Genomic DNA, 11,950 nt, shown 5'->3' on the forward strand with positions numbered 1-11,950 from the left:
GCAACCCCATGGATTATAGCCCACCAGGATCCTCTGTCCATGGGATTTCCCAGGCAAGAATACTGGAATGAGTTGCCATTTTCTACTCCAGGGGATCTTCTTGACCCAGGGATCAAACCTGTGTCTCCTGCTTGGCAGGCAGATTCTTTACCATTGAGCCACCAGGGAAGCTTCAGTGTATAAGTTGCCAGCCACTAAACATGCCACCTCTAACCACCAATGGAAAACCCAGGGGATTTAGAGGTAGACAGACCTGATTTGTATCCTATCTCTACCACTTAGTAACCAAATGGTCTTGGGAAGTTCTTTAAAATAAAATATAACCTACTTTCCAGGGTGGGATATGAGTTAATGAGATCCTCTATGTAGGTCAATCAGCACAGGGCATGACACGTAGGCGACAATAAACATGTTAGCTGTCTTCATACCTCTGTTCATATCTTACTCAGATGTCCAGACTGTCTTAAATTCTCCAACTCTTAAAGTTCCTAAACTTGGTTGAAGAGCTAACTTCATCCATTTGCACATGTTGAAATTCAGTAATATTAGTCTCCAAGGAGGAACTCAGCTTCATGTTGCTCTTACATGTTTGCAACTGGTCGATGAGTATCAGGTGGATGATTTGGACACGTGGTCCTTTAAATACTTCTCTTTGTCTCAACCAGAGCTTAGTGTGACTTGAATCAATAAGGTCAATTATTCATCTCTTCACTCTGGTCAGATTTTGTGGTGGTTTAAAGAGTCATACTGGTCTGCAGCTACATTTGGTCATTATTTTATCTTCACTATTGTCAGCAGGCCCACAGAAACTTATCACATGAGACTGTTCCTCTTTGTTTTCTTTAAAATTAGCTCAGCAACATTCTCTCGATATATAAAATTTGCTAATGGATAGCGAACTAGGTAACATCTCCTATGACCGAGAGCAGCAAAGATCTAGAGAAATTTTTTAGTCTTCTTCCCCATATGCCCTTGCAATATGCCAATATTTGTTTTTTGTTAAGATATCAATAACATATAAAATTATGTTTCAGTTATACAACATAATGATTCAATATTTGTATACTCGGTAAAATTATCATAATAAGTCTAGTATCTTTCACCATACACAGTTACAAAATTTTTCTTGTGATGAGAACTTTAAAGATCCCTCTTAGCCACTCACAAATATACAACACAGTAATATGAACACATACTGTTCATGACATCTCAGTGACTTATTATAACCCAAAGTTTGTATCTTTTGATAATCACCACCACCAGTTTGCCCCACCCTCAGCGTCATGCCTTGGTAGACAACCATCTGCTCTACGTGGTTATGAACTCCCACTTTTATTATTTTTAAATTAATTAATTTATTTATTTTACTTTACAATATCGTATTGGTTTTGCCATCCCACTTTTAAAAAGATTTCACACGAGGCTCTCCTGGTGGCTCAGGGGTAAAGAATCTGCCTGCCAGTGCAGGAGCACAGGTTCGATTCTGGTCCAGAATGATTCCACATGAGCCAGAGCAACTAAGCCTGCGGGCCACAACCATGGAGCCTGTGCTCTAGAGCCTGGGAGCCAGGACTCCTGAGTCCAAGTGCTGCAGCTACGGAAGCCTGCATGCCGCAGAGGCTGTGCTCTGCCTCAAGAGAAGCCATCACAATGAGAAGCCCACACCGCAACTAGAAAGTAGCCCCCACTCACTGCAAACTGAGAAAAGCCCAGGCAGCAGTGAAGACCTAGCACAGCCAAAATGAATAACTAGAATTAAAATACAAAGATTCCACATATAAGTGAGAAAGATTCCACATGCAAGTGAGAAAGCCAGTATGTATTTTCTCTATCATGCCAATACTTAAAAAAATACATTGGATTTAGCCTTTTGGTAACAATTCTCAACACTTAACTATAGGTCATAGCCTTGATTTTGCTACCAGTAGCTAGATATGTGGCTAACTCTGGTTCCTTTATATGAATTGTAATGTATACATAATTTAACGATATTTGCACATAATTAAGCATAAATTTGATTATTCATGAGTACTAATAGCTTCATCTACAGCATTTCATTTTATTTAAATGGCAAATAAATCCATTTTTTGGTGTCTTAACTGAGTACAACAGGTAGATTATATTTTCACTTTTATTTGCAGCAAGGACTTGAAAGATGCCATGGAAATTCTCATAGAAGAAAAAAGACACAGGATTTCAACAGCAGAGAAGCTGGAAGACAGCATAGATTTCGCCACTGAGTTGATTTTTGCTGAGGTACAGATCTCCACTGACCATAATTCCCACACAACATATGTGTATGACTGTATGCGAGCGTACGCAGTTGTTCAGTCATGTCCTACTCTTTGTAACCCTATGGACTGTAGCCCACCAGGTTCCTCTGTCCATTCTCCGGGCAAGGATACTGGAGTGGCTTGCCATTTGCTCCTCCAGAGGATCTTCCTGACCCAGGGACTGAACCCAGGTCTCCTGCATTACAGACAGGTTCCTTACCGCTGAGCCACCTGGGAAGCATGTATGATTGTGTATAGGTGTCTAAAAATTCGCCCTTGTCAATTGCTGCATGTTTCTGCTTTTAAATGTTTGCTTTAGTGTTTATATAATACCCAAACTAAATAGCTCAGTATTAGACAATCTGATTAGACGGATCCTTAAGATTTAAACATCTCTGTGTCTGTACAATACAAAATATGAAAACCAGGGAGTGCAAAGACATTAAATACATAGATAAATGTCTAAACTGTTCAGCTTTGAGCTGAAGATTATTCATAAAAATGTCCACTGTCAATTCCAGAGACTTGTAATTCCTACGATTTCATTTTGTTGAGGTGATTGATCCTTGAGTGCCACCTCCCTTTCTGTTCTGAACCTCACTCACTTTCCCAATATTTCTCTCCCTTCCTATTCTTCAGAAACGTGGTGAACTTACAAGAGAGAATGTAAACCAGTGCATATTGGAAATGCTGATCGCAGCGCCAGACACCATGTCTGTTTCTGTGTTCTTCATGCTGTTTCTTATTGCAAAGCATCCCCAGGTTGAAGAGGCAATAATAAGGGAAATCCAGACTGTTGTTGGTAAGAATTTATCAAACAAACAATAAGCTCAGAAAACAATTTCTTGATATTAGCTTCTATGTCCTAAAATTTTTATGTCAAAAACTTTGTTAAAATCTGCTCAGAGAACAATAAGGCAAGTCATTGGGTCGTATTTTCATTATGCCAGACAGGTTAAAATGATGGTTCCTCCTGTGTTTTCCTAATTTTAAAATAGCACATACTCACTGAAAAAATCCAAATAATGGAGAGATGTATAAACAGAAAATAATGTCACCTGAACCCAACCACTTTTCTCCTCAGCCTCATCCCAATTCCCAGAGGGAATCACTGTTATTATTTTGTGTATTCTTCAAGGTCTTTTTAAAGGGTGACATAAGCACATACATGTGGTTTTATATGTCTGTGTTTAAAACACATGAGATCATCCACAAGGATTTGCTACCTTGTCAGTACCAAAGGCTTTTGAAGGTCCACTTAGGGAAATCGCTATCATTTAAGGCAGCGTTTCCGGGTTTCCAGCAGTCCTTTCTTCCAGTTGGGAGCAGAGGGAGGAAGAGAAGGTGATAGCAAAGGCAGAGGAGTAATCAGTTTCCCTCCCCCACGGTCCTGGACTGCCAGGCCCTTCTTCCCCCTACCCTCTCCTCCGCTGCAGGGGAGCCCCCAGGTCCTTGCTCAGCTCTTCCCAACTCCATCTCCTCCTGCTCTGCCTCTGCTTCACATCATTCTCGCATTGCTTCTGATATCCCCACTTTCCCCTAAAAATACTGCCACATTCAAGTCAGAATTGCTTTCTGGGAGAAAATGAAATGCTTTATTTGGAACATGCTTCACATAAGTAATCTCTTTAGGAGTACATTTCAGACACATGTGAAGAGATATCTGTAATGATAGATTTTTCTTTGTTGACTTTAAAGAGTCTCTATGAAACAACCTATTTCTTTGATGAAAGGCAATACATTTTAAAAAAAATTTTATCTTATTTACCTTTAAAACAATTGAGTGCTGCTTGAAATAGTTGACAATAAGGTGAAATTTCATACAAGTATTAAATATGTGAAAGAAGGTTTCTGCAGATGTGCTGTTGTAGGAGGAAAGCTGCCTGGGAAGGTAGATAGCGAGGAACCACAATAACCCCCAGGCTTTGGTTCTGGAATGTTTTCTCGAGCACCCATTTTAGGTTATGGGTTCTATGCCAGGTGTGGGGGCACCGTGGTGAAGGAGCCAGAGCCATCTCTGCAGTCCTGGGGCTCTCAGTATCATGAGGAAAAGAGAACGCAACAAGCAGGCTCACTGGAGCAAGAAGGAGAGCCATAGAATGACAGACTGTAGACAACAAGGAGGAAATTGCTCTTGAGATCATAAGCCTTTAATACAATTTCCTTGAGAGGTGAAAAGGGCTTGTGCTCCATGATGTCTCCCTGACAAAACAGTCCTCTTGAAACATAAAACCGGGACAAACACTAGTACATGTCCACGTGCTCCCTCTAGGCCCACACACCTGGTCATTCCTAGGAAATGACTTGGATTACCTTCCCTATCATCTGCCCTCCACCTCCCCACCCCAGATAAACACAAAGAGCAGTACATGAAGGGCTGGGTCAGTAGAGTTCTCTGACCAAGTAAGACCTCTCCTGGATAGCATAGTTATACAGGAGACAGACCTGCCTTGGGACTCTGGGTTGAATTTCATTCTATAGAACTGATACTCCATTTGAGAATGCTTTAGAGTTATCTGAGCCTGTCTGACCAGTGTTGGGCCATACTGAGACTGTAGAGGTGTCCACCAATCCCCAGCTCACCTAGGGCTTATCTCAGGACCCCCTTTTGTGTGGTGGGGAGAGGGAGTTCTTGGCACCTTAACACACCAGGTTGTCCTGGATGAGATGGGGAGGAGGGATAATCAAAGACATTTTCTGACAGAAGACTGCACAGGATACCAGAAGAGAACATTTCCTTGAACATGATTAAACTCACCATCTCACTTTGACTAAAGAAGAAATTAACATCTTCTAGAATTTAGAGTAGGGAACCAAACTCAAGAACCACAGAGGTGGCAGATAAATGTTTGAAGCAGACTGAGTAGATCTACATCATGCTGCAGAGAGTTTTTCTATAGGGCTCCTCAGACACTCAGCCTCAGCCAACTGCGGCCATGTGGGGATGCGGATCCAATGTTTTTCATTTTTGTTATTTTCTAGAAATTTAGACTTAACTATGAAACCCCTAGATGTTCAGATAATAAAATTCAAATCAAAATTTTCATAAGACATTCTACGGAACAAGCACAGGATATTTTACTCCAGTTATTGGTTTACATTAGAATTATAGATATACATTTTTTCAACTAAGAGCAAACTGTTCTGTGGAAAATGTATGATTTTAAACACTGACCATATATTGAAACTAACATGAGCTGTGTCTTTTTAATCTTATTCTACAGGTGAAAGAGACATAAGGATTGATGATATGCAAAAGCTAAAAGTGGTGGAAAACTTTATTAATGAGAGCATGCGGTACCAGCCCGTTGTGGACCTGGTCATGCGCAAAGCCTTAGAGGATGATGTCATCGATGGCTACCCGGTGAAAAAGGGGACTAACATTATCCTGAATCTTGGAAGAATGCATAGACTCGAGTTTTTCCCAAAGCCTAATGAGTTTACTCTTGAAAACTTTGCCAAGAATGTAAGAGTCCTTCCTTAAAACTGAGCGTGCCACCCTTGAAAGCATCAACTGTTAAATCCCCTCTGTATTTGTGTTTGTACATTTCATTCTATTCACTCATCCCCTCCAGTCTCACCAGGAGAGAACACATTTCCCCTGGCTAGAACATGCCCATCAGTTCTGTCCTCGAGCCAAGGAGGCTGGCTTTCCAGCTCTTGGAAATGTTTTCATGGAGGGCACATGAGAGATCAAAGTGTGAACAATTCAGGCCCTTAATTTGCCTAAAATGAGATGAAGTTTATTTAACCAACCCACTTTTCCATTTAAACTTATCATATTGTCATCATGTAGATTCAGCTGAAGCATCATCAATGATGATTAGATGGAAATCAAATGAGAAGAAATGATTTGTTTTTTGCAGTCTGCCTTTGGTTCTCCAAATGGCCCCACAAGTACTAGTCTCTATTCTAAACAGGATTTGGTAATTAGAAGAACTCCCACCTTGTTCTTAATTGAGGTGTACTGGAGATTCTGCCTCTGTTATGTCAAATTCCAGGCAATTTTTTAAAAAATCTGAATTATCCATACAGTTCCCTCTGTGCCCCCTTTTCCATTGCCATATTGGGAAGAGATATGATCTAAGTTAAACCAGTTCTCTAATTCATTTTGCTTCTATGTAAGCAACCCATGCCATGTTGCCAATTGGTCTAAAATAACTAAGCATCTATTAGGTGCCAGAATCCAAATGGGGACAAGACAGAGAGGTGTGTCCCTTTAAATATTTGTATGACAAAACAATATTTAGATTCTTGGCATTAATAGGACAGGAAAGCACACTTTTGCCTAAATTGTCCTTGGCATCAGGTTATATGACCTGGCACAACAGTCTTTGCCTCAGTGACTGGCAGAACAGCAGTAAAGATGTGGCCTTCCCACAGAGCTAGCTGAGTACTTCACATGAAAACATAACTGGGGATTGTTGAGGCTGTGTCTGTATCACAAAGGGTGAATCAAACTGGAAGGAGAAAGTCTTATCTGAGTCATAGTCATTCCTGTCTGTGAAGAAGCAGTATGGCCAAATCACTAAAACCAAGCATTCTGACTGACTGTGGTTTCAGGGTGAATCAAACGGAGACGCATGACTCTAGCCTTTACTACTCTGGCTAATTCTCTGATCTCTTTCCCAGGTTCCTTACAGGTACTTTCAGCCATTTGGCTTTGGGCCCCGGGCCTGTGCGGGAAAGTACATCGCCATGGTGATGATGAAGGTCGTCCTGGTCACCCTTCTGAGACGCTTCCACGTGCAGACTTTGCAAGGTCGGTGCGTTGAGAAGATGCAGAAGAAAAATGACTTATCCTTGCATCCAGACGAGACCAGAGACCGGCTAGAAATGATTTTCACCCCAAGAAATTCAGACAAGTGCCTCGAGCGCTAAAGAAGTTTGGTCAGTCCCTGCCCCAGAGCACTGCTCAACAGAACTCCACATGGGAACCACCCATCTTTGCCAGGTAGTCCTCCTCACATGAACAACCATGGCCTGTGCCATTTTATAGGCTTACCTCCTGTGGGTTGTCAGCTAGGCAGGAGACACGGTTCATCTGACCAGATCCAAACCAGACACCAGACTGCAAGAGAAAATAGAGGCCAAGAGTTTGTACAGGAAACTGCAGCCCTAAAGACCCAATTCCACAAAACATGCTTTGCATGAAAGTGAAAAGTGAAAGTAAAGTCGTTCAGTTGTGTCCGACTCTTAGCAACCTCATGGATTTGCAGCCTACTAGGCTCCTCCGTCCATGGGATTTTCCAGGCAAGAGTACTGGAGTGGGTTGCCATTGCCTTCTCAGTTGGAAAAGACAAGCCACCAGCAAAACTCACCCCAGCTCCTTACTGTCCTACACTGAATTGGGAGCTTTTTAACATCTGGGGCAGAAGCACTCAATTTGATTACAAAGGCCAGGCCAACATCTGCGTACCTTGGATCAAACATATCTCCTACTATGAATAAAACGGTTTTCATTTGCTTTTTGGTGGGGTGGGGACTACAACATCCATACCCTTGGAGAAATGCTTACAAATTCAGCATTTGACTTTTCCTACAAACTACATTCAAGTAACTCTTGTTTATCCACATGTGACTTGTCTGCAGAAAAAGTTAAATTGAAGACTATCCTTTCCCAATTTCTCAATTTATTCCTCTCTTACCTCTGATACAACAGGTGTAGATTCAGGTATATGAATACAAAGTAACTTATTAATAGCCTGAATAAGATATAATTACTACCATTCATCTGCCATACTAAAAAATTCACACAATACATTTTAAATTAAATAAAATTCCTCTTTTCATATCTGCATAGTTGCTTAGCTCCAGGAGTGCAGTAACCAAGAGATAAATTTAGATAATGGCACCTATTAACTCTTACTGAAGCTTCTGTGATTTTCAGGGAGGGTAAGACTCTGAATGTATATCTAAATCTACAACCCAGTGGGTTCAAACTCTAAGGAGTGCTCCTTGTACCATTATCCTTCTCTCTCACCATTTCTTCCCTCTTCTTTCTTTCCATGACCCTAAGCCAAGAGCAACAAGCATATCAGTAGAGAACACAGCCAGGGTAGAACCCCTACAATCACATTTTATCCTAGCTCCAATTTAACAGTTACCTATGAGATTTAACAGTTAACCTGATTTACTGAATCACCACTCTATGTAACCATAGAAAAATGCACATCTTGGAATTAGCGCCAAATCAAACAGATGAGTGAATTTTCCAAGTATTAATAGTATTTTCCTTGTGTATTATTGATATGGCCTTACAAGTGTATCTGCTGAATGCCACATAAAAACTCAAAAACTAAATTCATTTACAAATATGTAAATGTTTGCCATTGAGTCAACCTGAATATTCTTCTCATCCTGCTGTTTGGCAGTAGGGCAACAGCTGAGTATAAAATGAGAATGTAAGCTACTGAGAGTGGAAGCTCTTTTCTTTCTTTTGGAATCCATGCCTGTCCCTTATTCTCACTCCCCATATTTATTTTCAAGATCAATACTGAATTGACACTCTGGCCCAGAGATATTCTAATTGACCCAGAAATCAAGTAAAGGAGAAGCAGGAATCCTAAAAATTAAAGGATGGGCATTAATAAAGCAGCAAGTATTTGAAATTGAAATTATCTAGATCATCTATATGACATAAACATATGCAGAAATATATCTGTGTATCTGGATGTATCTGTGTTGTCAGGTCTAGAAAATGAAAGTCACTCGGTCATGTCCAACTCTTTGTGACCCATGGACTATACAGTCCATGGAATTCTCCAGACCAGAATACTGGAGTGGGTAGTCTTTTCCTTCTCCAGGGGATCTTCCCAGGGATCCCAGGGATTGAACTCAGGTCTCCCACATTGCAGGCTAATTCTTTACCAGCTGAGCCACAAGGGAAGCAGTCAGGTCTAGATGAGTATCCAAACACTTCAAAAGCTTGAAAGAAAAGGATTTTAGACTGAACGGATCCTCATTAATTCACTTGGTGATTATTAATGGTTTCCTTGTCTGGCTGGAGCTACATAGTAGAGCAAAACAGACTTTGGATCCCTGTACTTCATCCATCTAATTCTCCTGAACATCTACTGTATTTAATATGCATATATGCAGCCAAGGTCATACTCTGCCTATACAAAGTGAAATGGAAGGTGAATATAGTTGTATATAGATAATGCAGATACAAAAATATGCTCGGGGAAAACTGGGGTGGGGTGGGGGCAAGGAGAGAGGGAAAATATAGGTTAGCGTTGTCTAAGCAAACTCTCCCAGAAACAAGTTACCTGGGTAATTGTTCAGCTTGTCACTCTTTTCCCGGTATTGACAAACCTCATAAGTATGTACAGACTTGGCTTAAGGAATATGGAATGTCATTGACTTTACATTGGGTTGATGAATGTATATTTGAAAATCCTGTTTTCGCTTCAGAATTTTGCCTTATTGTTAAGTACTTAATTGTGACTCTGAATGTGCTATGTATTCTGTCTTCACCACCTCTCAAAGAACTGGAATGTATAAATTATTAAGGAAATGCATACACATGAGGGCTCTATCATTTTCAACCTGTGAGGAAAACTGTAGTCTCCCATCTTTGGAAGTTCCAGACACCTGCCTCTGCCTTCATCGACCTCTTACTCTTCCCTCCCCCAAATGGAAAATCATCTCATTTAGAAAGACTCCACATAATGGGAAATGCCAGTTGGAAGCTGTCACTTTTTATTTCTAAGCAGCACCCCTCACCATTCATGGTGCTAATATTCCACAGAAGTGTGGGGCACTGGCCCACTGGAAAGAGTGCTAGCTGGGCCCTCCTCAATCTCCTGTAGTAGTTGGTCTCTGGAACTGAATTTCTCATCTGTATTTGCAAAAAACTGGCTAAACTTTGTCAAAGTATGGAGTTGAATGGAATTTGTGGTACTTTCAGTTGAACTTAGCTCAAAAACAAAGTCAAGCGCTAAGGGCAAAGACAAACTCTCCGTGGCTCAACTCAAGATGTTACTCATTCTCTTACTGAAGTTTTTAGCCGGTTTTGACCTATGTCTAGGGAGTCACTGCCATGCCATTTCCACCAGGTCAACAAGACAAAAGGAATGCATATAGATAAGGTAATCTGGTCCTCAAACCCAGCCCATCAGGCATACATGCCTCTTTTATGTTCCACCAAGAAAGCATTACAGGAAACCCAAACAGGGGCTCTGTATCAACCTAGAGGGGTGGGATGGGGAGGGAAATGGGAGGGAGGTTCAAAAGGGAGGGGATATATGTATACCTATGTTGATTTTGACAATGATTCATGTTGATGTTTGACAGAAAACAACAAAATTCTGTAAAGCAATTATTCTTGAATAAAAAAATAAAAAGAAATATTACCGACTACAGAACAAGTTAAAATTCTTATGAGAGTTTTTATGTTAAAGTTAATTAAAGTTAAAGTTCTTATGAATGATTACTATAAGAATAATCTTAAATGCACTGTACTTACAGCCTAAAGCAAATTTTTCACAGACTTTAGCATTTTAACTTACTGATAAAACATTTCTTGTAATAAATATTGTAAGTCGCAAGACCTGGAAGCTAAGCCTGCAGTCCAGGTGTTTTTAATGTTTCTTTCACCTACAGATCTACAAATAAGGAGGCAGTAAAGTCTTGACTCTGGGCCCAGCCTTTTTACAAATGTATACTTGGGTCAAATGTTTATTTACTTTCTCATATCTCAGTTTTCTCATCAATCCAATAGGAATAATAAATTCCTCAGAAGGTTGATGTGGCAATTACAAGGGATAATTTAGGTGCCGCTCTCGGCACAGTGTCTGGTATAGGGCAACCTCTCAGCAAGCCTTGCGCCTGATAATGGTGATGCTCAGTAACTAGGCTGATGATGACACTCTGAAACCTCTTTTCATGCTCTGGAGGGGCAGAAGATGTGCCAGATGCTTCTGCATTCATGATCTCACATTAAATTTCCTGACAACTCTCACATTAGTATGATTGCCTGGGAAGGCCCACACTGTATAGATGATAAGACAAAGGAGACTTGCCCATAAGGACTCAGCCAGTAAAGGAGTTAGATTCTTGGCCCATTTCTCATTCCAAACCCTCAGCCCCTCCATTATGCTGCCTCTCTGCAGCAGGACTCACTGCTGGAAGGCTGAGGAGTCTAGTCCCAGGTTCTGGGCTCTCACCCATGTGATGTTGGGTAAACCCTTTTCAAGTCTCACTTCACCTCATGTTCATCTCATTACCCAAAGAAAATAAGTCAGGAAATATCTTGGTTTCATCATCCATAAAATTTGGATGATTTTACCTGCCTTACCCACTTCCCATGAGTGCTTGGAGGCTCATGCTCAAGATAGGTGTTTCATGGGAAAGTGCTGTAAAACTTCACTTAGTATAAGTGGATGGTATTAACATGTGGATTGCACCAGCTGCCTCAACTGGAAATTATCAGATTCCATTAAGCTATTACCTAACCATCAGGAACATTCTTAGTTTTGCATAATCTCAATTCATGTGGTACTGCAAGAAAAAAAAGAGTGGAGGAAAAAAGTAGTAATTTACTATTCAGTTCAGTTCAGTCGCTCAGTCGTGTCCGACTCTTTGCGACCCCATGAATCGCAGCACACCAGGCCTCCCTGTCCATCACCAACTCCCAGAGTTCACTCAGACTCACGTCCATCGAGGCAGTGATG

General features: G+C 40.9%; 1 protein-coding gene across 2 annotated transcripts in view; it reads left to right on the top strand.

Moving 5' to 3' along the window:
- Positions 1–10,652, top strand: part of CYP19A1 (cytochrome P450 family 19 subfamily A member 1) — a 54,382-nt gene extending 43,730 nt beyond the window's left edge. Inside the window, 4 exon segments of one of the 2 annotated variants that reach the window (NM_174305.1) lie at positions 2,142–2,256; positions 2,913–3,075; positions 5,498–5,739; positions 6,906–10,638. In NM_174305.1, the coding sequence (NP_776730.1) occupies positions 2,142–2,256; positions 2,913–3,075; positions 5,498–5,739; positions 6,906–7,154 (769 nt within the window). In that variant the 3' untranslated portion in view covers positions 7,155–10,638. 2 annotated transcript variants of the gene reach the window in all.
- Positions 10,653–11,950: the final 1,298 nt, after the last annotated feature.

This window comes from Bos taurus, chromosome 10 (assembly GCF_002263795.3).
Source record: "Bos taurus isolate L1 Dominette 01449 registration number 42190680 breed Hereford chromosome 10, ARS-UCD2.0, whole genome shotgun sequence".
In the NCBI taxonomy this organism is placed as follows: Eukaryota; Metazoa; Chordata; class Mammalia; order Artiodactyla; family Bovidae; genus Bos; species Bos taurus.